Raw genomic sequence first — 24,558 nt, 5'->3', positions numbered from 1 at the left:
TAGAGAATAAAGTAATACCCACACAGGTCTGCAAACACATTATTCGTAGATACATAGATGTCACGTATGTCAGCACACAAACATATAGAAGAAAAAGTTATACAAACACATTTGTAACCGCATTAATACATGAGCACTTACTAAGTATCTGCAAACATAAAGACATACATCAGGGTACATTGATACCACATGACCCACACTTTGCAGTGTGCACTGTGTTACCTCTTCCAGTCTGCCTGACAATGGTCTGATAGTTGACATTCTTATTGATAAGCTTGAATTCAGCGAATAATGCAAAACATTTTATACTTCAAAACTACTACTTTCATTTTTCACAAAATCCACCAACCTAATCTTTATCTGCTTACTGATCTAACAACGTAAAGTAATTAAAAGAAATTGAAAAAAAGACGACAAAAGTGAAATAATCATTCGACAGACATGAAATATTCTTTATTTTTATCGTTTGGGGGCTGACGGCACTTTGATGTAAACATCAACAACATAAGACGTCAATAAAGAGCTCCAGAATGTTTCTCACAGTAAACAGTTACAGTTAAATCATAATTCTGTCCAAGGCCTTTGTTCTAGTCTTGTTCTCCATCTATTTTAATGACTCTCTTACTTACTATTCAAAGACACGAACTCACACACATGCACAAAAAATAAAGACTGTAGGGGGCATGAAAAAATAATGAAAATGCATTAAAAATCAAAATGAATGAAAGTGAAATATGAGTTTTCGTCTTTTCCAAAAAAAAAAAAAAATGCGGGAACCATATCAAAGCCACGGCTAGCTGATGGGAAGACTACGGAGAAGAATTGCAGAGATCTTTTGGACAGCGTGATATAATGTCTGCTATATCATTCACTCATACGATGATCATAATCATAATCATGATAATGATATAGATATATGTTCCTTCAAGGTTCGCTCGTTTTGGTTTACTAACGGAAACCAACAGCTGCAAAGAACTAATGAGCAAAGATTACAGCCATGTATGAAGAAGCTCTGCAACGCAAATAGTGACCTTCTAAGCTCTAAATTGCAATGACAGAAAGACTTCATCCGTCAACCATCAACCACAGCACAGACACATGGATTCTCATGTTATTGCGAGTTTTTAGGAAAGCTACAATAAGACAGCTAGAATGATCAATGCAGCATGCAAACGCTTCAACATTTTCCCTTTCTTTGATTTCATTTCTTTCTAATCAAATCTTTGAGGTAGATTATAACCCAGTGGAAAGTAATAGGTCATTTAACACTTTCCTTCATTTTATGACATCCAACTAGATGGTTACATTGAAAAAAAAAAGAAGAATTAGAATAGACAAGCAAACGAAAGAGAATGACTCTCAAATAGTTGTTTTTAATGGGGGAAAATGTGACCGTATGCAATAACAAAGAGATAGCAACGCGGTCAAAAAACACAATACTTTATCTCGATCACACAGGTGAAGCTAGCGCAATATCACGCAAAGAAGACACACACAGCAAACCTGCTATATTATGTTTCATTGCACACAAAAGCCCGAGAAACTACCTCTAGAGCGCTTTCTATTGGTTTCATCCTTATTACCATTCGCTCGCGTGGACATCTTTCCTGTAGTGGTTTCTTGCCCGACGCTGTCTCGCTTTGAATGTCTCTTTTTCTCATCGCTCGTAGGAAGTCGCGATAACTTGATAGTTGAAGGTTCGGAAGAGCGCTCTTTGTCCTCTGATTCACATAATGTTGGAGTGTCTTTTATCGATGATTTAGAGTTCACAGTATTGTTACAAATATCAATGTCAACCCGGCTTCTTTGATGGAGATTATTCGAAATCTTTTCACTCTCTTTGCTGATAGTTGAAACTGACGTCATCACCACTTGGTCCTTGGTGGAGGATAGCATCTTACGATCATCAGCTGGAATCATATCAGCTTTTCTCTGCTCGGATAACGTCAGGCTTGATACTGGTCGGATTTCACTCACACTGATGTCTACTCGTTATGAGAATAGAAACCGTAGAATCCCCACCAGAATTATCATGACTTTGATAAACAATCATGTTTGATTTTGTCTGTTTGTTTTTCTTAGCTCCATATTCATGCTTCATTACATACGAGGTGGTAATAATGTTTCTCAATGTCTCTAAATTGTGATAGAAAGGTCCTATACGTCGAAGCATACAGCGAAGAAGATGTATTGTTTGATTTACACCCCTTGTACACATTATATTCCAATTTACGGTATTTGATCGAGTGAAATTAACCCCAAGTTGGTCGCCAAATATGTGTGATGAAAAATGTGGGATATTCTCATGAATTTAGCATTCAGCAAACGCAACATCTAGTAAGTTTGAATGTGTAACTTGAAATTCGTTTGGAGCTTTTGAGTGTCTTCTTAATCTTCCAAACATGTTTTAAGCCCCAAGCCAAGTAATCGCTGGAACCATACGAAAATAGGGATTTAAGCCTGCCACTGATTTGTAGGTGTGAAGAACTGTGACTAACATCATCATGTAGCGTAAAATGGCTGAAGTGAATATAAACCTATTCTCTAGCCTGCAAATTTGCTGTAACGCCCCCAAACAATAAGTATCTGAATGAATTACGCCTCATGTTAAGCATTGAAATGACATTTTGACTAAAAATCAGCATAATATTCAGGCTGCCCAATAAAAGGTTCATGACAATATCAAATTAAAAGAAAGTACTAACCCGTTCGTGTAGTGTTGTTAGTTGAGCGTGTTATTTCGTTCCCAGCACCATCAGAGGTAGTACCCTGTGATACGAGACATTCGATAGTATAATTCATTCACGACAAACTTCCAAGTAAACTCTGTCATACTATTCAGACATGGACGTCAGCATATGTTTACTACATAATAGGCTTTATTTTGTATTTCTTCTCTTGGGGTTCTCGTCATCTTTCTACTCTTCTCTCTTTTGGTTTATTGTCCTTTTATTTGAGCTTCTCTCTGTGTCTACAATTTGCATCTTTTTATCTTTGGAAATATAGTTTGAAATGATCAGACCTAAAGACCACAACTGAATATTTCTTTATATTCACGAATTTTGCTTAAAGGTTCGTTAGTCACATTAGTAGTCATGTCTTATTCGTATCTTAATCATATCTTAAATGATGTTTAAAAAGATAAAAGTGACGACACGACAGCAACCGACGAAAACAGTTACATGCTTGTAGGTTCCTGCACAATTGGCAGTGAAGAGTTTACAAGTTTTCCCTCGCCTTCTAAGTCGCTTTGAGTACATTGCTCACCAGTAAGAAATCTGGGAGTGTAAAATTGAATAATGAAAAGAAGCAATGGAAAGCTTACCACGCCGCTTCGCTCTGCAGTAGACGTGGTGTTGAAGGGTAGGATGCGGCTTTTGCGCAAGCGCAGAGCAGACCGAACCTGTGATATTGAGAGCGGAATGCGATTTTATAGACGTTAGACACGAGTCTTGTTTGAGGGAAGTGAAAAATGTATTAGAGTTTGAGAAACCAATTTAGAAGCATCTGACACTAAGTTCCTAGAATTAATCGGGAGTTGACAGTAGTTTCTGTTAGAAGAGCTACAGCAGGATTTATTAATTACGTATCATATTCAAATTACAATAAAGTTACTGCATCTATTCACGAAGAGTAATGACTCAGCATTGCTGATAAGTTCTTTTACCTCCTCATTGCTGTAAATCTGCATGATGAAGAGAAAAAAGCCTTGGAAGGCGTTGAGAATGGAGAACAGGTAGACAAAGATGACATGGAGACTGACCAGCACTCCAGTGATCCAGGTAGCCCCAAGGATGGGCAGCAGCACGGCCATTGCTTTCAGAGTTGACCTAGTGGACACAATGAAGAGAACAGAGTTACACACCACTAAGCTGAAGTCCTTGGTGAAAAACTTCCTTCAAAGTTTAGGGCTTATCTACATCAGTAAAAATTAAAGCAGGCATACATTTAATGTCACCTTCTACTTGCATATGCTTTGAACGAAAGAAGGGAGGGGGTCATTATTGCAAAGTTACGCAATGACTGGATTGTCCAATGCAGCTAGATGGAGAAGGCCCAGTGCCTGATGATGTACTCATCAGCATTTTGCTCGATAGCGTGGCATTTTTCATTAGAGAGGCCTGACGTCAGGTTTTGATAATTCTACAAGGTTGCCCTTGAAACGTCCTACTTCACTGCGAAAGCGATTGGGTGTGACACAGACATAGTGAAGCAGTTGACTACTAAGGGGTTGCATGGGTTGCTTGGTGATGCCAGATTTCAGACAAGGTTTCACTGCTCTCACCAGTTGTTCACTAAACGGTAGCTTGCTTCAATGGCAAGGAGTATAGTGACTGCCTCTGTCTTGAGAAAGGTTGACGAGACTTTTGGTAGCTTCAGTTGTTTGGTGGTCGACTACCTATTGAAGCAGGTAGTGTGAATCCAGGGCGAGGTGGGTTAGAGCCAAGGAGCAGGCATGGAACCTTAATGTGGCTGGGAGTATTCGTGCTACAAGACGGGAAGGGGGAGTTGCACGGGGACAATCAGTTACTGATGTGCATAGCACGTTGTCCAGGCTCTTCTACATATGGTGTGTGTGGGATCTTCTACACCAAACAGGTACACAATATCACGCAGAGACACAGATTTGAGCCCCTGCAGATATGCTCAAGGTAGAGATTCGGGCTCCCCAAGTTCGTGCTGGTGAGGGTACGGGGTTAGCGCTGTACGGGCATCTGTTATCTGTTGATTATTACTGGTCTAACTTTGAAGTTCAATATTATTGTTGTAAACCAGTAGACTCTACTGGTTTTTTATTGGCTTCTTCTGGTCTTCTGACCAGTTGGGTCTAACGGTCTCTATGGGAATCTTGCTGGAACCTTTGGGAAATTCCCATTAGAAACCACTGATATCTTAAAAGCCAGCAGCAACCAGTAAAATGCCTTTACTGGTTTCTACTGGTTTCTATGGGAATTTCGACCTGGGCTAGCGTCCCAACTGTCTCTGAGGCCTCTGAGGTAGTGTTCCTGGTAAGTGATTTATCTAGCTTCACTTCAAGGTATGATGGTATTGGTTCCAAAGTCAGATTCCTGCCATCTATGAGAAAGTTAATAGTTCATGGCGCACTTCTGTCGTTGACGACGAAAGGCTGCAGTTTATACTCGAGGCGCCATTTCTGTACGTAGTGCGAGAATGTGATTTGTCCTGGTTTATTTTATTTATTTTTTTTGTGTGTAATGTCCTCCAACTTTGTTCTATTTTCCATGATAACTAAAACCTAAATAGCCAAACTTCTCTCAGACTGTAGCAGGGAAAACTGCATTCTATTAAAAAGGAGACAACAGAGAGAACAGAACCATGGAGTACGTCATTCTTCTAGTGACTAACCATGTTCTTCCAGCCGTCACTGTTATCAGAACAAAGTACGGTTTGTTATGAGTTTCCATGGTGAATATCATCAGCGTCGATCGTTAGAAGACGAGTACCAGCTTCACAGTGTAGATGGCCAAGATGCCAAACAATGCCACCTCTCCAAGCACCAAGCATTGGTTAAAACAAAAGTAGGCCTACTATTTTAGGTTGTTTTCTTATAACATATCGGTCTGTTGGAATCTCGTTCAGGCTGTTGCAAAATCAACAACAAAGTTTATACATACATCCCTTCATTTACCACGACATGTTTGAATAGAATTACATGAGGAAACATTTCTGTTTTGCACGGCTTGATGTTCCTATGAATGATTCTTTGAGGCAACCGGGCTTGGAAATGATGTTTTTAAAGATACGACATTAAGAAATGTCCACATGGTTTTGCATCCACTTGCTATATAATTACATGGCTTTAGGCCCATTTGCTACTTACTTGGTTTTCTCACGATCGGTCTTTTTCTGGAAACTTTTCACAGATCTCATGGCCTGCATCGTCAAACACATCACGACTACATTGATCTAGCACAGAACACATGAAAAAAAAAAGAAAGAAAAGAAATGAGAATCAGTATGTGAACCAAAATATTAGCTGGTCAAAAGCTAACACATCAGCATTAGATACATACACACTCATGTGTTTGACGAGATATTCATGCTTTCAATTCGCTTATTCCCGGAAGATATACAAATGTAGGGTTTACATGAAAGATACACTCATACAGCATATGAAATGCACAAAGGGTCTGCACACACCCACACACAAGACAGAAATCCATATATCATTCCGTGTTCTGCTTCTCTACAACAATAGTGATCAGAATACTGATAGTGTATCCCGAGCTTTCTGTTGGCTAAATTTATCATGTCACTCCATTAGTTTAACAGACCTAAGTATTTCCTAGCAGGACTGAAGTGCATGAGGTAACACTTCAACAGGCAATTTCTCAGGAGAAAGAAAGTTAGCTGAAACTTACCAGGGAAATAACACTCTTTAATATATCAAATTTCATGCATGCTTTGCCAGCAAAAGTTACCCTTGACAACCACAAAGCTTACCGGAGACTTGCCCTATATTCAGCAACAACAAAGTGAATTCCTGAGTAAGGAACGTAATGGGATAGAACAGATACAGTAAATGAAGGGCTTCTTCAGGAGGCTGTAGGAAAATAAAAATCCATAAATTGTAATACATTACAGAAACGGTCTGTTCTGCATACTTTCATATGCGGTGTTGAGCTCTGCTGTCATAAAATGGAATTCACTGATTCGTATTGCCATGGTTCAGCCAACAGCACGTTATCACTTCGAGGTGATACAAAATTCAGGGAGCGTACGTACACTTTATCCATGCCATAGAGAGTGTTATCAATGCCTGCAGTCACCGCCACGATGAGAATCGGTCCGCCTTGAATGTTGGAAAGACGGACAAAACGGAAAAGGGGTGTTAAGTATATACTGTAGAGCCTGTACAAGTGACCTTTGTACAAGTATAGACAAGAAACAACTACCCGCTGCTATACTCATACGATTTTTAAAGATAAAATACGAACATGGTTTACAGGGGAAAAATCAAAAGTGAGGACAAATAGAACAACTCCGACAGGTTTACACGAAGATAAAACTTAGAGAAATTCCTTATTATTATCATTTACAGATCTAGATTATTCACATATCTAGGCGTATTGAGGAGAAACTACCGTTCTGCCTCACCTAAACACTTTAAAAAATGTAACGTGGCTATCATCATTTAGTCGTTATGCATCTTCTGTCTGCAGCAAATTTGATAGCACGTTGAATTTCGGAGTTTTTAATTTTGATAGAACAAGGATACCGTATCATCAAATGTCGCTATATGAATTCTGCTTGCTTGTGGGCATCCCATAATCTTTGAGTGCGAATATTGAAGATTAAATTGGCGAAGACTTACCCCATCCGAGCGCGACGAAATATCGGATTGGAACACCTCCCCTGATCATCATCCTAGTCTTGACGAAAATATAAATTCCTTGATTTAACATCCAGAAGAGTACCGCGAGGAAGAGAACGTGAAGAAAGGTGGCCACAGCCGTACAAGCGATCTGTCGTGTTAAATCACATTCAACACAACATGTTAGTTATGTCGTGTTAAATCACATTCAATACAGCATGTTAGTCATGTCGTGTTGAATCAAATTCAAAACAGCGTGTTAGTCATGTCGTGTTAAATCACATTCAATAGAGCGTGTTAGTCATGTCGTGTTATTAAAATTACATTCAATACAGCGTGTCAGGAAGATGAGGGGCTGCAGATGGACACATCATTTTGGAGCTAGTGTCTTTCTTTAACTCTCTGTTCCCTTGAAATGGTGTAATCATGCCAACAATGTGTCGAACATAGTATCATGAACAATTGCGCTTATTCGGTGCAAAATATCTGACAATATAAAGCAGTACATAAAGGGTCCAAGTATCGCATACTAAGTTTGTCACGAGATGGGAAATTGTTCGTGTCCTGCAACGACAACACACTCCTAGTAAAAATTGCGCGTTGAAAGTTAGGCAATTTTGAGTAAACTGTTGTTCCATCAAATATCATATAACATTTAATGTAAGGAATTAATACATGGCTCGTTAATCTCAAAATTTGATTGCTTTTAATTCGTTTAAGCACATCACTGTCCCTCATGTATAACTTGAAGACCAAGACGATGAAATCAAAGCATAATTCGTATTACATTAAAAATGATAAGAGGAAACCTGCCCTGTTTACTGCGGCGGTCTCAACGGCTGTGACGAAAAGGCTCTGTGCTAGTAGTATGGCGATGCACTGGTTTGCTAAAATCTTCACCCGCGGTGTCCTTACTCTGAAAAATGACAACGGTGTAACTCGATTTCATCATATCGGTGTAAGCTGTGTGTCATCCATACGTGTGACTACACAAATTACTTTTAAATGCTTCATTATTTGAAGTAAGAAGACAGTTCCATGTTAACTTCGATTGTATAAAGTTGGACATGCAAGCCTTAAGGGATGGTATAGTTTTGGTTGAGATGGAAAATTCAGGTTTTAACACTTTGCGAGAGAATTAAAAACCCTATGAAATATCAATGAGCATAAAATTCTCTCAGGTGAATTCAAAGTTTATTTGGTGAAAATCAGTTTTGAAATGGCTAAGACATCAAAAACAAAGTAAAAAAAGGAGGTCTTGATAAAAGATTTTATTAAAACCTCTTTGTTTTGGGGTATTTTAGCAAATTCAAAACCAATTTTCATCAAATTAACTTTGAATTCCTCTTACTGAATTGTATGCTGTTTGACACTGCTTTAAACTTCTGTAAAGATTTCTTGTTATCTCGCAAAAGTTAAAACCTGAATCTCTATTTCATCGAAATCTATACCATCCCTTTAATATATCGCGAAGCTCAAAATGTTCAAAGAGCACAAGATCTGACGTTTCTCTGCGGTTTGTTTGTGCATGAAATATCACCTAACTTGAACTTTTTATAATGATGATTATCATCATCCATTTTGAAAGCTTTTGACACTCCTCACAGTGCACATATTCGACGATGGAGGAAATAAAGAACTTCAAGAAATTATTGTTATTGTTATTGTTATTTGGTGAAAAACTGCACACGACTACTTAAAATGACCCATATCTTGGTGACAGAACACGCCAATACTGCTCAGAATTCAATGAACAGCTTCTTTGATATTAATAGTTTTCTCGTTGGAGTATAAATCGTTCCTCATGAAATTTTCCTAAACTCCGATTTTCCCCCAAACAATATGTTAAATCACATCCCAATGTCATTGCGACTGAGACAAGATCTGACTTACCGGGACACGCCAAGAACAATAAGTGAAAAGATTAGAGCCAGGATGGATATTCCACAGCCAGTATAGGTGATAGCTGTCAGTGCGAACTCGTTGCTTCGGGACAGCTGTGGGGGATACACGTGAAAGGCCAAGGGTGACGTAGAGAACAGTAAGTTACAGAGTGATTACTCAACGTTACATTTTGAAACGTGAGTGCACTCCTGTAACAAACTACCATTCTAAAAGATAGAGGGAGATGTACTTAACCTATCAACCTCAAAGGCACATGTTTAATGTTTAATTGATTTTATCTTTTCACATTTAACGTCACATCTATGGGGAATAATCCAATAGGCAGTCTAAATTACTTTCCACCAATGCCATATAGAAAGCACTTTAGTGTCTGCCATGTGTGAGAGTCAAATCGCACATACGAAATAATCTATTATCAATGATAGGAATGCGGTATCCGAATCAAGCTAGATTTCATTTGATTTATTTCCTCATTAAATCAAATACAAATTGAATACAATGTATATATTTCAAAAGCACAAAGACAAAGAATAACAATTGTAGTAATTTGAAACGGTAATATAACGTTACACAAAAGATACACATAAGCAATAATATTGAGCAGTAAAAAATGCAATAAGATATATAGTACCTTTTTCAATGAATAACAGAGGTAATTGAATACAGGAGACCACCATCGTGAGGGACCAAGCTTTAAATGGATGGGACCTCTTCGAACTACAGTTGTATATCAATTATAGGAATAGTTTGAAGGGCAACAAATTCTTATTTATCTAGGGGGTCGGGGAAGGTGGCTTGGTTTTTGACAAAACTACTGGTTAAGCTAAGATACAACTGCAGGGTCTATACTACTTTATGGTCTTGTGTTGAAAAAAGTAAAAGGGATCGTATATAGTTTTGATTGAGACCTAATTTCAAGTTCCCAACATTTTCTGGTGAGATAATGAGAAACTTCTTATGAAATATGAAAGAGCATGTAATTCAATGAGGAATTCAATGTTTATTTGATGAATATTGGTTTTGAAAATTGGTTTTGGGACCCACAATTTCTTACGATCGCTTTGTTTTACTTTGTTTTTGGATGTTTCAGGCATTCCAAACCCGATTTTCATCAAGTAAACTTTGAATTCTTCTTAAAATGGTATGCTCTGTACTATTTCATAAGTGTTGTCTTGGTAGCTCGCAAAAACTTAAAAGCCCAATTCTGATCTCCATTAATACTGTACCATGCCTTTAAATTAACAGAAATCCTCGAAACGTAACTGTGAAGCAACTGACGCTCTAAAGAGACACTTAATAGATATCGGATATCAGATATCAGATACACTGTGCTTACCATAAGATATCATTTTATGTAATACATATTAATTTCAAAACCGATTTGGCCCTACTTTTTCTCACCCTCAAATGTCCTTTCAGCAAAAGGAGTAATTACCGTTTTGCGGCCCTTCCCAAAGACCCAGGTCATGGCCAAGCTATTTAGGCTTAACTTACTCACCGAAAGGTCTGTGACTGTCATCAAAATGGCGAAACTTGTCATGTGATTGCAAGAACAAAAACTCTGCTGGTCGTCGCTTGATGCCATGATCCGCGTACACCCTTCGGTAGAGAATTCCTCCCTGATCCGGAGAAAGATTAGACTCAAGCGTTGGGTTATGTCTGCCTACTTTGTGAAATAAAAACAGTGATGACAGTCATGTCCATTCCATTCCCTGTTTCAATGATTCTAATTCATTCATCATCTTCAGTGAGATGCTCCCCCATCAGGGAAACACTTCTACATCACAATTCACTGGTATTCCGCACCTAGTTGACAATCTACAAACACACTAAAGTTGAAAAGAAACACTGGACGTCTTGACTTACAATTTGGATTGAGACACACCGTTCGTTAGCACCGAGGACTTCTTCGAAATCTCTTATACCAGCCGCTAACAAAACAATGACAAATTCTACATTGATTTAGCATGTTAAAGTATGACTTGCGATAAAAGTAATATCTCCTCGTTAATCCAATCCCAAGCACGAAATGTAAGTTTATTTGTAGCCTATTATGTAAAACCCTCTTGCCAAGGTTATAAGGTTAGTTAGTCAAAGCAAAGCGAGTAGAGGGTCGTCATGGAAACCAGGGTCAATCCAACTATAGCTGGGCGAAAAAAGAGAGACAATATCTTAAAGTTTCTCATGCATTCACCGCACAATGGAAAGAATTGATGATAGTTCAAAGGTTTCATTTGAAATAGTACAGAGGTTTCCACTCGACTTCTTTTTTGTCACGACAACCAGTGGGATATGAGTTCGCATGTTGTTTTGTATATAACAACGATAACTTTTAGGAGGGAAAGAGATTAAAGGTGCTGGATCATTGCCCCAAATTTTGAACTTAATTTTATTTGTATGTGTGTGTGTGTGTGTGTGTGTGTGTGTGTGTACAAAGCAAGGAAGTTTTTTGGAAGTGATGACATCACTGTATTAACTAAAAACTCATACATTTTGTTTTTCCCGAGTTCGCTATATCGAAATCAAGGAACTGCTTAAGTTGGCGGTCCCCTGTATTATGTAACTATTAATTCCACGAGACCAATCACACCCGGCAAGAACTATTATGGTTTATTGTAATAATATTGGTTCTTTTAATACATTGTACTCGGTCATATAACCAATGAAATGTAATGAAGTATCATGCTACCCAGAATGTGTGTGTGTGTGTGTGTGTGTGTGTGTGTAAAAATCCAGCAATTATAACAAACAAAATAAACATAAACATCATTGCCTCTTCCAGTTTTCCTGTATTCAGCAAAGACATGTGAGACTTTGAAATTCCATTACTTTCTTATCTTATGTCCGAATGTGATAATTCTACCCCAATTTTATCAAAGCAATCTTGAGCACTGAGTAGAATATTGTACTTCAGGAAATATATGTTATACATATAATAGGTTGAAAGTCACACGTCTCCACCATTGGGGTGATGGGGTGATGTTAAAAATGTTCTAAGATTTAACAATAAAGATTCGAGTGAATTTAACAAAAATAAAATCGATAAAGGTATCAATATGTTGAAGCCAGACAGTTTTGGAATCGAATGAAAGCTTGACTCGACTCTTACCGAGATGGTATGTAGTAGGAACAGGTAAAATCACCGTTCTCTGGTTTAGTCACCTGCCAAATACATAAAACACAGTGTAGTATGGTCTAAGAAATTAATCCAGTTATTATAGTATCACACTTTGTATGTCTGCATCAGCCAGATGAGAGAATAAGATAAGAACCAGGAGGTTCACATCTGGCTGATATATAGTATATATAAATTGTATATATATATATATATATATATATATATATGTATGATATATATAATTCAGATTCTCTAGGATCACTCCTCTCCTGAGAGAGTTAAAATGACTTCCAATTCCCCAATGAATATCATTTAAGATCTTGCTCATTGTATTACACGAGGCACTTATTGGTAAGACCCCTTGTTATAATATAGAAACATTACTACTCATTACTACTCTACTACATGATACCCATAACCTGCATCGTTCTATATACTCATATATTACTGGTATAAGAATGCTTTATTTGCTAAAACTTGCAAACTTGTATCCCGAAGATAAAAAATAATTGCAATAACATTATTATACATAACTCAAAACATTAAAACCGTTAAAAATCATCCACAGAGGAAATAACGGTTTAGATGCTGACATTAATCACATGGATACTTCTAGAATGATCTTAAACAACAATAACCACAACAACAGCAACAGCTCTGCATGTTTACACCTGCACATACAGACTGACACGTCAACATACGCTTAGTACACAAATATACAATCGCAATGTGATTATTCACAAGCAAATTACCTCATTATATTCTAAATTAATAAATAGATATTACAGCATACGTAAACATACTTAGCAAAACACCTCAAAAAGAATAAAAAATACTCATCTCGGAAGATAACCCAGTCTTTTCTTAAATTCTTTTCCCAACATTTAGTGGAAAAGTGCTACCTGCATTCATGACCTACGCATCATGACTTTCTTCATAATTCATACACCAGAAAATAGAATGATGTAGACAAATTGTGTCAAGACAAATGATGTCTTACTTTTGCGCTGTGCTGGAGTGTAAACGTTATATTCTCTTTCAGGAATGCCGTGTTAATTCCCTTGGACTCAACGCTAAGAATAGAGGAGGAGATGTTCACATCCGTAATTTCTCTGCAAAAAAAAAAAAAAAAAAAGAGAGAAATTCGAGTCAAACTCTTATTGACATTAGCGACTTGGACTTAGGTTTACCATGTTTACTGTAAGTAGTTCTGCTTATTGCTGCCGATTTGTGTTAAACAAGTCTTTTGATTTGTTAAATGAATATTAACGCATAAAGATGACTAGACCAACACCTTGCAGTTCGTTAGTCCTACATCAACATAGATCATTATGGTAGGCCTACTCCACACAAGAATTTGGTCTATGCAAGATTCTTATCAGAAACAGATCAGCAGCTGTATCATGCTATTGAACAGTTATTCAGAATCGGCTGTAATTATGCATCTTGCAACCATGTGTATGAACTGTTTCTTTCCATCCAACCGCCATCAGGTCACAATGAGCAGCTTGTCTTGAAATGAAGTATTTGATGAAAGCGTAATTCAAATTTATACGAGACACTAGACCCATAGAACATCAAGACTGCTACGTCAAGTACAGTCAAAGCTCTGGTTACAGTGGGTATAGTCTTGAAGGACTCGAAACAAGAAAAAATACTAACCCATCCATATTCAGGATATTTGGTATGATAGAGACCACCGCACCCTTCAAAATCGCAACGATGATACGTGATCCTGTCGCGATACCAAAAATATCAAAATGGCGGAAAAATCGGATGGTTATTCCAAAGTGACACATCGAAAGACAGAAACATGATATACCATAGACGATATTAGCCACAAATTCACAAGCTCACTGCCCTTAGATAACTTTCATGACGTAGTCTGGTTTAAGCCGTTGAAAACGAATCAAGAGTATACTTTGGCAGGTGGCTATATCAGAAATGCATAATTATGTTATAGTAAAGTCAGCTCGTACAGAGAGCCCTCCGAAGAGGACTTAAAGATCATTTCGTAAAAGTCGTTCAGGTCGATTAGTGTTTGGTCACACGTATTACGGCGTATATCATCTTTTCTGGTTTGTGAACCAGAAAAATCTTCAGAAGTTACGCTTGATTGTCTCTTTTCTTCACGTTTAAGGAAAGCAAATGAACAGAGAGTGCCTGGTAAGCAAACTTTCTAATGTTTCGCTGTGAGTAGCCATTAGCATTGTGTAACCATGGTTACCCTCTTTAAGGTTCTCCGATGGGATGGAAACCAAGGAGGAGCCTTCGGTATCAGTGGTCCTTGATCGATAAACGAAGTCGCTGTTTTCGTCTGTTGAAGCTGCGTGAAGTTCTACGAAAGTGAGAGTGAATATTGACTTAAGTATCAGAAGGCTAAAACTGGTTTATTCACAAAAGACTAAAACTGGTTTATTTACAACCAATTTACAGACACGTTCAAGTATCAGAAGACTAAAACTGGTTTATTTACAACCAATTTACAGAAACGTTCAGACAGTAAGAGTGCTGAAACTGTGAAATGAAACTGGTCGTAATTGAAAGACATGCACATAAATTTTGCTGGTGATTTTTAACAGTTATGGTAATTTATCAAAGAACTAACGATGATCTTTTTTTATACACCTTACTCTTTTAATCTAAGATAAGAGAAGGGGCAGCGATTTTCCGAATCACATGTTTTATCTTCTGGGTGACAAAACTGAAAAGCGGCTCTTCCAGCTACCGACATGACGAAGTATAATAAGCAACTGATGATAACCATCTATGATTCTGATGGGCAAGATATTTCGTTGTGATTGAGAAGTGATTATCAGTCACAGAAAGTTTCAATCTGGGAATCTGTTTGAATTTTCACCAATATCTGATTGTTTGATACCATTGTGAGAGTAAGCTTGCCACTTAGTTGCTCACCAATGTACTCTGCAGTGAACGTTCCTTCGATCGACTCGTCATCGAGGAGGGCGCTTTGTAGAAACCCGACCGACTCCAAGATCTCTACTCCAACCTGAATAAAATCCACCTCATCATCTGACTCGACTTCAGCCTAACAAGGAAAATGACCAAAAGATTACTGTAAACCTCCCGATCAATTTTGTTATAACTGTTGAGATCATGCACAGAGGTAGATGTTGCCAAAATATCATGCAGTTGTGACAAGGAGTGTCACAACGTTTTCTTTTCATGTCACTTGGTCAATGTGCAATGCCACAGTGATATCCTTAGTATTCTAAACTATGCCAGACTGGTCTCAAATACTCTTCTGAAGTATTTGTTACAAAACAATGGATAAAAGTACTTGGTGAAAAATACATCAGTACCTGCGACGTGTTTTTTTCCCCATGACGTGTTAGTGTCATTTTTCCCAGGCACCAATGCGAAGGTGGCTATTCTGAAAGTTTGCTTTAGGGGGATGAATGTCAATTACCTAAGTCGAAAACGTTACAACAAATGAAAAAAAATGCAAGCAGAAGGATATTTGCAGTCTACAAGAACCTACAAATGTTATCGAATGCAAAACCTAATCATACATCATCACGATATAGTAGGCACCTAAAGTCGTCCGTAACCTGATTGCACTTTGTTTACATTTTACAAATGTTTTAGCCCTCTGTTGTTTTAAACCAATGCATGCCTCACCCTCTTGGCTGCGAGGTTGGCGACGGATGACACCATGTCCAAAGTACTCTGTATCAAGTAGATTGATGAAGTAACATGCATGTCTTCATTGGATCAGACACCTTTTACAACTGTACTGATTTAAGTTCAAAATACAGGTAGACACACATAATTGCGTTGGCTACTGGGTAACACATATCACACAGACCCACATTGAAACCAGTTCCTTGAAGATTAGGGGGATACATTCAGGGTAATGATAGTCTGTAAAGCACATTGACATTTGAATGTTTCTACAGACAAATGGCACTATATAGATGCTGTTTCATCATCATCATCATGATCATCATCATCATGATACAACAAGCATAAAATCCATCACAAGTTTAAAAACATCAATGTCCCTCACCAGTTCTCATCGTCATCTCAATGTCTTCGCATGTATGAATTTACCCACCATCAGCCAACATAATTATCATATGCATGTTGACGGCTGCCTGAATAGGTTTTTTCTTTTTTTTTAACTCACAGCCCATCCGAATGTGGAACATGCTACCGCAGCATACTGTGTTTATGATTACCAGTCAGAGGTTTAGAGAGGCCTAGCATCACAGTGATCATGCCCCCTCCTACTCTGCGAAGTTTTTTAGCAGAGAAAACACTTAGCACGATACACATGTAAACAAGTGGAACGAAATCTGGCACATCACCACTACATGGCACTGTGCGAGCCTCTTTAGGAGAGTACCAGAAGGAGGTCAGAGAGAGAGAGGTGATCATCATGTCTAACCTTGATAGCCGTTTCTTTCTCCTCAGTTGTATTTACGGACGTGAGGTCGGTTTTGTTGGCAATGTTCGAGATGAAAACGGAGAGATGGTGAACATCTCGGTTGGACAAGGTCTCTTCATCTTCTAGCTGCTCGAGAATCACCTAGAGAGATGCAAAACGTCAGAGATACAGAACGACACGTGACTCGTGTGGTAAATACATGTAGGGCTTGAACAAATTACTGAGCATCGAGGAGGAATACCTATTGGAATTAATGTAACAGATAGTAGCTACGGATGAAAGCGTAAGAACAACCAAATCTGTAGCTAACAGAAATACGTGTTATTTGCATTATTTCTCATTCCTATACTTTTCATGCAGCTGATAATTTTGCATGTCAACATCGATTTCTTTGTGGTATGGCAAGTTGTACGTCTCTGAACATGTTATCAATGTTTCTCACGTTGAAAATAAGAAAGACGTATGAGATACCTGGATAAAAGAAGTAATCATCAGGCAAGTTGATTCTTAACTGCATATCTTTTCAAACATTATAAAATTTGTACCATTTGCCTGATTTAAAGGGAGTACATTTACCTGTGCAGTGACCTCCGTGCAGGGACAGCCTTCCATGGGTACTATACGTGAGAAAACGAGATTGCAACGATACAGTGCACAATTGAACGAATATCTGTCGACACACACATTACAATCTGCGTTAAACACAGATATCTATCAAAACAGTCAATGAAATATTGAATAGAATTCATTGAGAGATGTGCGATGGAAGACATCTATAACTGAGGAAAGAAAAGTAAGAGGGATGATATATAAGTGAGAGCAAAAGCAACAAGAATTAGTGGCTGCATGGATATTGGTATTCTGAAAAAATCTCTTTGTTTCTCACATCTTCTGAACAGAATGTATTATTCTGTCGCGGAAATAGAACATAAATAAAATGTATTATTATCATCGTTGTTCATCAAGACAAATTGTAAACTTGACTGTATTTGAAATACACAGAGCAAAATAATATGGTCACAAATCAGTCTTCACACTCATCGAGGGTTTTAAGATTCTAAAGTATTGTATCAGTTTCCAAGAATTAGACAAAAAGAATTAAACAATTAAAGTAACATGGTGTCGATCCTGGCTTAAATCTTCGTTAGAAAATATCACATTTTATGATATGATTATTACTCATTAAAACATGCATAGACATGGATGGATTAAAGTATTCATAACAGTATGCTATGATATGAATATAACATGCTAATATATATGGAAGTTTGAATGGTGATGTAAATGAAAAAGCGAGGTTTACGATAACACCATTTGTGTGTCGTCCTTGAAAGGACCGTTGTTTGGCGAAATAAGACCCTAAAGTTACATTACGATAAACCCTTACTTATATAGGCATAATGTCTTTCAAGACGTAAAGGTTCAGAGAGCTTTCAGAGAAGAATATGCCGCTCAGGAAGTTGATGAAGGAGGTAGCTACGAAGGAAAAATGAAGACAGAAGAAAGTAACGTATGAAATAAGATGTAAGGATGATAAACGACTGGTGTGTACGACTCTCACCTTGGTAGGGCTGAACGAGAAGAGGCAGACTGGTGAATGTCTCTGGTACATCAGTTGGCCGATGGTAAAGGGTCATGACCTCTCTCAAGTTCAGCGGTCTCTCCCAAATCGCCACTTCGTCCAGGCCCGTGTTCGGTTCAAGCTTAGAAACCACGTGCAAACCATTGGGTGGCGCCGTCAGACATGACGTAGTGACGTCACAAACAATGTCTGGATCGCTGTTGTCACCATTTAAGTACAAGTTGCATCTCGTCGAGATGAGAGACCCTGGTAAACAACACACATTTGGAAAGGGTCAATGAAACAGAATTCAACTCGGGAAAATGCTGCATTGGACCTAGCTGTAGGCCCTACTTATGGCACATGTGCTTTACATGATACACGATGAATCAGATGAAAGCTTAGATAGATTAATGACAGATGTTTACCTGTGTTTGAAATGTCTGTAGGATTTTATTTTTCATTCCGTGTTTTCCTGATGACATGCCGTAAGTGTGGAGTTACTATTTATTTGTATATCTATTCATTTATTCGTTTGTTTATTCACAACTGTATTTATTTATTCAATTCAAAACATTATAGCGAATTTAGGTATTGAACCGTTATTGAAGATGAGAAGAAGCTAAAAAAAAAGAAAAGAAAAGAGAGAACATCGAAAGAGTAGGAGAAACGTACCAGCCTGATCATGAACGTGTGTTAAAGTGAGAACCACATGATTCCACACCCTATATGTACACCCTGTGACAGGTTGTGACTCCGTCTCAAAGGGTGTGACAGTGAAGTCTCGATGGTAGAGACGCTCAGGACTACAAACATTGGTTTCATCACACGTAGAACCACCTAAAAGTCTGATCACTCCATCCCTATTCTTCATATCTGGATCAAGTCTCATCCGCGTCATTGCCTCCTGTAAAAAAAAAAAAGACGTAATAATTGGATGGGAGGGAGCCAGTGACGACCGAACGACGTCTAAAACTTGTTTTGAAGTTGAAAAAAAAGTAATAATAGTGATGAATATGATAATGAACAAATATTATCAATATCATTATCATGAGAGGAGCACAAATTCTACAAGCTTTCTTTTTAGTGGGTCCCTCCATTTTTAGCTCTTTGCGTATTGTTTACTTCACTTTGATTTCTTCAGTTTTCATGACAATGTATAATTACTATATGGTTCCACCATTATTATATCTCTACATTGCTATGCTTATCTAACAGAACATAATTTTGCTAATTTTATTCTCGGTTACCAAAGAAAGTGATATGAATATGTTTTTGTCGAATAAAATGAAGTAAAATTTGAATCGATTGATGATTGTTATTGTCATTATTATCATTGTTATCAGCAGCAGTGTCATTATCATTGTTATCTAAAAATACAATTTCCACAAAATTGTAATCTTAAGATGGAAGATCTGTAACTTTCCAATCAAATTATGTTGATTATAACACAATTATGATCAGTGACTGGATATATGAAACGGCAAATTGTTATTTGTCCTTGCCTTACCGATTCTCTTGCAGATTATGGACCAAGGCTTTCAAAGTAGACATAAGGAGAGAACTTGTCCAAGTCCATACAGCTTACTTTTTAATGAAAAGAGTTATCCTACAATAATGGAATTGTAATTATATCACTGATGATAACAGATAAGTATGAGTCTGTACAAACTGTATTAAAATGTCTCCATTAAGCTAAGAAACTCTACGAAATCTAGAGCGTAAGATATATCCACCAATGTGAGGCAGGTTGCGTCCCCATTCATGATGGTGAGTGAAGTAAGTGGTTTGTGGCAAGCTGGTAGGGAGAACCAGAATGACAGTGAGGCACCACCGAGGCATGAATAAGGACCACAAAGTGCTAAGGAGTACCAGCCAGGACTGCTGAAGTTGATGGCCACATTTGGTATTCCCGCAGCTACCAAGCCCGAATCAACTGCACCTACACAATATCAGTATGAATGTTTTTAATTAGATTTGATGCTCTCTCTATGTATATATATATATATATATATATATATATATATGAAATAATAATATAGTAATAACGATGATAATCATAATAATCATACTAATAGTATATAGCAGTAATAATAATGATAATAAAATGATATATCAAGGATCGACACTAACTTTTCTCTGGTGGCCAGAACTAAAAGGAACCAAATCAATCCGTGTCCAATTCTCGGGCCACCAAACGATAATCTATCTGGAAATTTGGTGGTTGACAACAAATGATAATGTATGATTCACTCGTCGCCTGGGGTAATACTAGTAATTTGCATGCTAGTAATCAATGAACAATTATAGGTCTATAACCAATAGCACATTACTTGCATATTACTTAGACACATATATGATATTTTGTTATGAATTTCAGATTACAACATCTAAAGTTGAATCATCAGAAACATGAGTGCTTCTAAAATATTCAACAGGAGAAAGCTGAAATACGTTGCTGAACAATGATGGCATGAATGGATTTGGAACTTCCTTATTATGCGCACCTCTCTCATCCACAAACTGGTTACATTCTCCCAAATCAATGCGATGACCTATCGAGGCTCCATGTTTGCTGTCAACTACGCAATAATCGTCTCGAGTTTGGGGGGATGACGAGCTGCTTTCCACGATGGCGGCTGCCTGGGACTCGTTGACTAAGTGCATTCTCCAGTAGTTCCAAGAAGTGACCGTGGCGTCGACATAATCTGAAAAGGAAAATACCTTTACAAATTGATTTGATGTTTCGACTCGACACGAGAGTTATTCCTACCTTACCACATTTTATGACTTAATGTTCCTTAGAACACACACTTAGTCTACTGTTTTTTAGTATTTTCCAGATCATACGATTATACCTGGCATGTCACTGGATATTAAACATAAAAAACCCCAGGTAAATTGTAAAAGTAAAAGTGTCCAAAATAGAAAGTGTTCAGTTATAAGATGAAGAAATTTAATTTAAAGCAAGGTGACAAATTGCAGGTTCTCTCTTCTCACCATTTGGCCAACTTGTCAAGCCGTTTTTATCTTTTTATTTGGTTAAAATTTGAGATTCTGAAGCATGAGTAAATTAAACAAACAAACAAACAAACAGACAAACAAACAGTAAAAACAGCAAGTGGAAAAAAGTCATTTCTTCTGCGATTATTGTGGAAGCCTTCTTCACATGCTTTGAAAATTAGATTGTTCTTTTTATGTATAGCTGTGAAAAAAAGGTAATGCAATCGTAGTAATGAGGAGATATCATACATGGTCGGCAGATAATCAAAGTGCGTAACGTATCAACGGAAGGTACAACAGTCAGCTCTTCACAGCCAGCCCTCCACCACTTCACCAACTCGTTTCTGCAAGAAACTCGAGCACTGGGTGATGCATTCGTCTCAAGAGGGCGTACCTCAGCTACATCAGCAAAGCCCATGTTCCTGCTCGTAAGACGGGAGAAAAGAATACTCCGAATGTAACGAGTGATAATAAAGTGTGCTGCATTCATGCCCTAACCGCACCGAAGAATAAATGATCAGGGACTCGAGAGGGCTGACAAGATCAACACCACAATATACTATCTAATGAGTATTACTGATGGAAATGCCGGAATATCGTCAACAGACAAGTTTGGACCTCTCATGCATCAGTTTAGGTTTTTATCTCTACAGAGAGCTAACACTTAGTTAAACTGTTCCACAGTGTGATACAACAATTGGGCCCTAATCAATACATAAGGATAAATCTTTAAAATCATGAAATGTAATGATTTGTTTAATTTTTAGCAGAAACACTTTATATTGTTAAAGATAATTGATCTCTATTGTTTTGCAGATAAAAAAGGCATGAAGCTCAGATCTCATCTGTTATTTGTGTCCGTCGTCTTCGTTTTATTGGTCACCTGCAAAGTATTCGAGCGCCCTCTTCGTTGATACTCTCTGGATGAATGTGGTGGGAATAGGCATCGACTGCACTCTGACTAGTCTCCGAAGAGAAATGTGCACGATAGAGCAAGATACCCTCATTTGAATTCCTTCCGCTCGTCAAAGATGCTGTTTGAAACAAGAAAGAAGAGAGGAAAAAAAACTTATATGGCAACAAAAGGAATTCTCGGAGACTTCTGTCCATGCCCCTAGTATTTTCCTTCACTTAGTGTCGGCATATTGATGACGGTGCTATTCATTCATTCGGTCGTCTCCCGAAAAATTACAGTTAATTGATTATCATTCCACATATTCACGCCTATAATGTTACTTTTGATACTAGTTATCCCAAGGAGTGTCTTCACAGAGTGACTTTTTCGAAAATCAATTTTTCGATCGTGGACATCAGCTGATCAGCAATTAAGATTTTCTCCAAATTTTCGGGGTTTTATATTTCAGGTAGTAATAACTAATATTGTTTGGTTAAGATGTCAGAAATAAGTGGGCAACATTTTGATAAGTTTAGAAAGCCAAAGTTGTTTTATTACATGTCTAAATTAATTGTAAATCATGCGATCTCAATAGAAAAATCTTTAGCTTGTAATTAGTTTGACCTATCATATTCCTTTCTAGTCTTACTAATCATAATTATGTCGTTGAAATGCGCTTGACTGACAAGATAATTAATTGGATTCGAAAAACCTAGTAAAATATAGTACATGTATAATGACAATCATGGGGATGACTCGAGCTAAGAAATAGCGGATTCAATCATACTTAGACATTTAGTTTATACATTGACTACGCCAGCGTTATTTAGATATTACTACATGCATACAGCTGCATGGAAACGTAGTCAGCGACAGTGGAGAGAGAGAGAGAGAGAGAGAGAGAGAGAGAGAGAGAGAGAGAGAAAGGGTCATAATCTTTAATGCATGTAGTTAGTAATGTGTGTAGAATGAAGAAAATAAATAACTATTGTGCGCGCCACCGATGGCGGCGCTAATGACTGGATATCAAAATAGGGCCCTGCCTATCGCATGCAGAGTAATAGCAAGCTACCGCTGGAAGCTTTGTGTTTCAACCAAGGTTCTCCTCAGCTCGGAATAGATTGCTTGATACAGATTCCTAGTTGAAAAACTGAACAACGCATTAATCATTCATTAAGTATTAACTTCTTTTTCTGCTAGCATTGATTATGAGGTCAATAACCAAAAACTCTATAATCTTCCAGTAAAGGAGAATTTGTAGACTGGTATCGTACATCAAGATATCCATACAAACAATGTATTCGTGACGTTGGCAAGTTATTTTCTGTCCAATAATTGGGACTCCGTAGTCCTCGCTCATCAATTAAAGGTGGTATAAGCGGATAATCAGTCTATAATACAGGTTACTGTAACAGTATCATTGTGTATTCATATGCGTGGCAATGTTATCACAGCAATAGTTTATTGCTCCCATGTATCCCCTGATGCTTACGGCGCTAGAAGGGGAAGTCATCATAACAACTATGTTGACATTCCAAATAAATACAATAACACACATTGCATTCCATCCGATGCATTATTAGCATCAATTTTGAAATTTTTAGTCAGCTTCAACACTGACAACAACACATAAATGGGGATTGCATTGGTGTTCCAATGTATACTTGGAAATACAATACAGGGCTCTCGGAGTGTCCGTGGTATTAATTAAATGTGAATACGGTAAGCAAACACAGATCCATGTATGTATACCGTTATTGAAAATACATGATTGTTATATAAGAGTCAATGAAATTATATTCATATAATTGTACAAGTATGTGCGTTTTTTGCTCAAACATGAATTACTTTCTTACTTGAATAACATATCACTGCTGGAAATTTCCACTCAACCTCCGTGCCGGTTGGATAATTGGATACTTGAGTAATGTTACACTTCGACAGATCCAATTCATCTCCCATGCAATCTACGTAAACTTTATCAACTTTATTATCGTCATAATCATCATATCGCGAAACAATGTGCCACCGTGATAGTCCATGATATCCCGACGATCTGCAGGCCACGTGACCCTCCTCTACTCCCCACGAAGAACACATATTTTCATCATGACAGATATGGTTCATCCATTTTCCGTCCTTGAAGAAAATTGGAATGGCGCTACATCCTTCAGTAGTCGGTTCGCAATGGTCTCTCTGGGGTGCTGAAGGAACTAATATGTCTGAATGAAACAAACGAACATAAATGTACGAAATTAGCACGATAGCCGATGACTCACAGATGCAGACACACAGACACCCAGATACCTCCACACCCACACCAACACCC

At 37.8% G+C, this 24,558-nt stretch overlaps 1 protein-coding gene across 1 annotated transcript; it reads right to left on the bottom strand.

Annotated features, from left to right (window-relative positions):
• Positions 1-169: 169 nt before the first annotated feature.
• On the bottom strand, positions 170-19,232 carry LOC139711211 (adhesion G-protein coupled receptor D1-like). Its single transcript, XM_071623130.1, has 19 exons — positions 19,067-19,232; positions 18,332-18,598; positions 17,347-17,387; positions 16,771-16,911; positions 16,002-16,049; positions 15,276-15,408; positions 14,587-14,697; positions 14,022-14,094; positions 13,360-13,471; positions 12,351-12,403; positions 10,740-10,860; positions 9,230-9,333; positions 8,150-8,252; positions 7,337-7,487; positions 6,744-6,814; positions 5,843-5,928; positions 3,668-3,830; positions 3,326-3,403; positions 170-274 (listed from the first exon to the last, which is right to left on the bottom strand). Exons 1-19 carry the CDS (start codon positions 19,230-19,232, stop codon positions 170-172), a joined length of 2,127 nt encoding a protein of 708 aa, XP_071479231.1.
• Between the last annotated feature and the right edge of the window lie 5,326 nt (positions 19,233-24,558).

This window comes from Diadema antillarum, unplaced genomic scaffold (assembly GCF_040938485.1).
Source record: "Diadema antillarum isolate AM-2024a unplaced genomic scaffold, OU_Dant_1.0 seq00001626_RagTag, whole genome shotgun sequence".
Taxonomy (NCBI): domain Eukaryota; kingdom Metazoa; phylum Echinodermata; class Echinoidea; order Diadematoida; family Diadematidae; genus Diadema; species Diadema antillarum.
Note: the sequence above shows the minus strand (reverse complement) of the source record. Positions and strands in the feature narration are given on the sequence as shown.

Excerpts from the sequence above, each read along its gene's own strand:
- LOC139711211 (XM_071623130.1), bottom strand. The coding sequence starts at position 19,232 with ATGACGCGGATGAGACTTGATCCAGATATGAAGAATAGGGATGGAGTG. Across the intron at positions 16,912-17,346 it reads GCACGGAGGTCACTGCACAG|GTGATTCTCGAGCAGCTAGA; the intron begins GTAAATGTACTC and ends GCATCTCTCTAG. Across the intron at positions 13,472-14,021 it reads AATATCCTGAATATGGATGG|AGAAATTACGGATGTGAACA; the intron begins GTTAGTATTTTT and ends TTTTTTTTGCAG.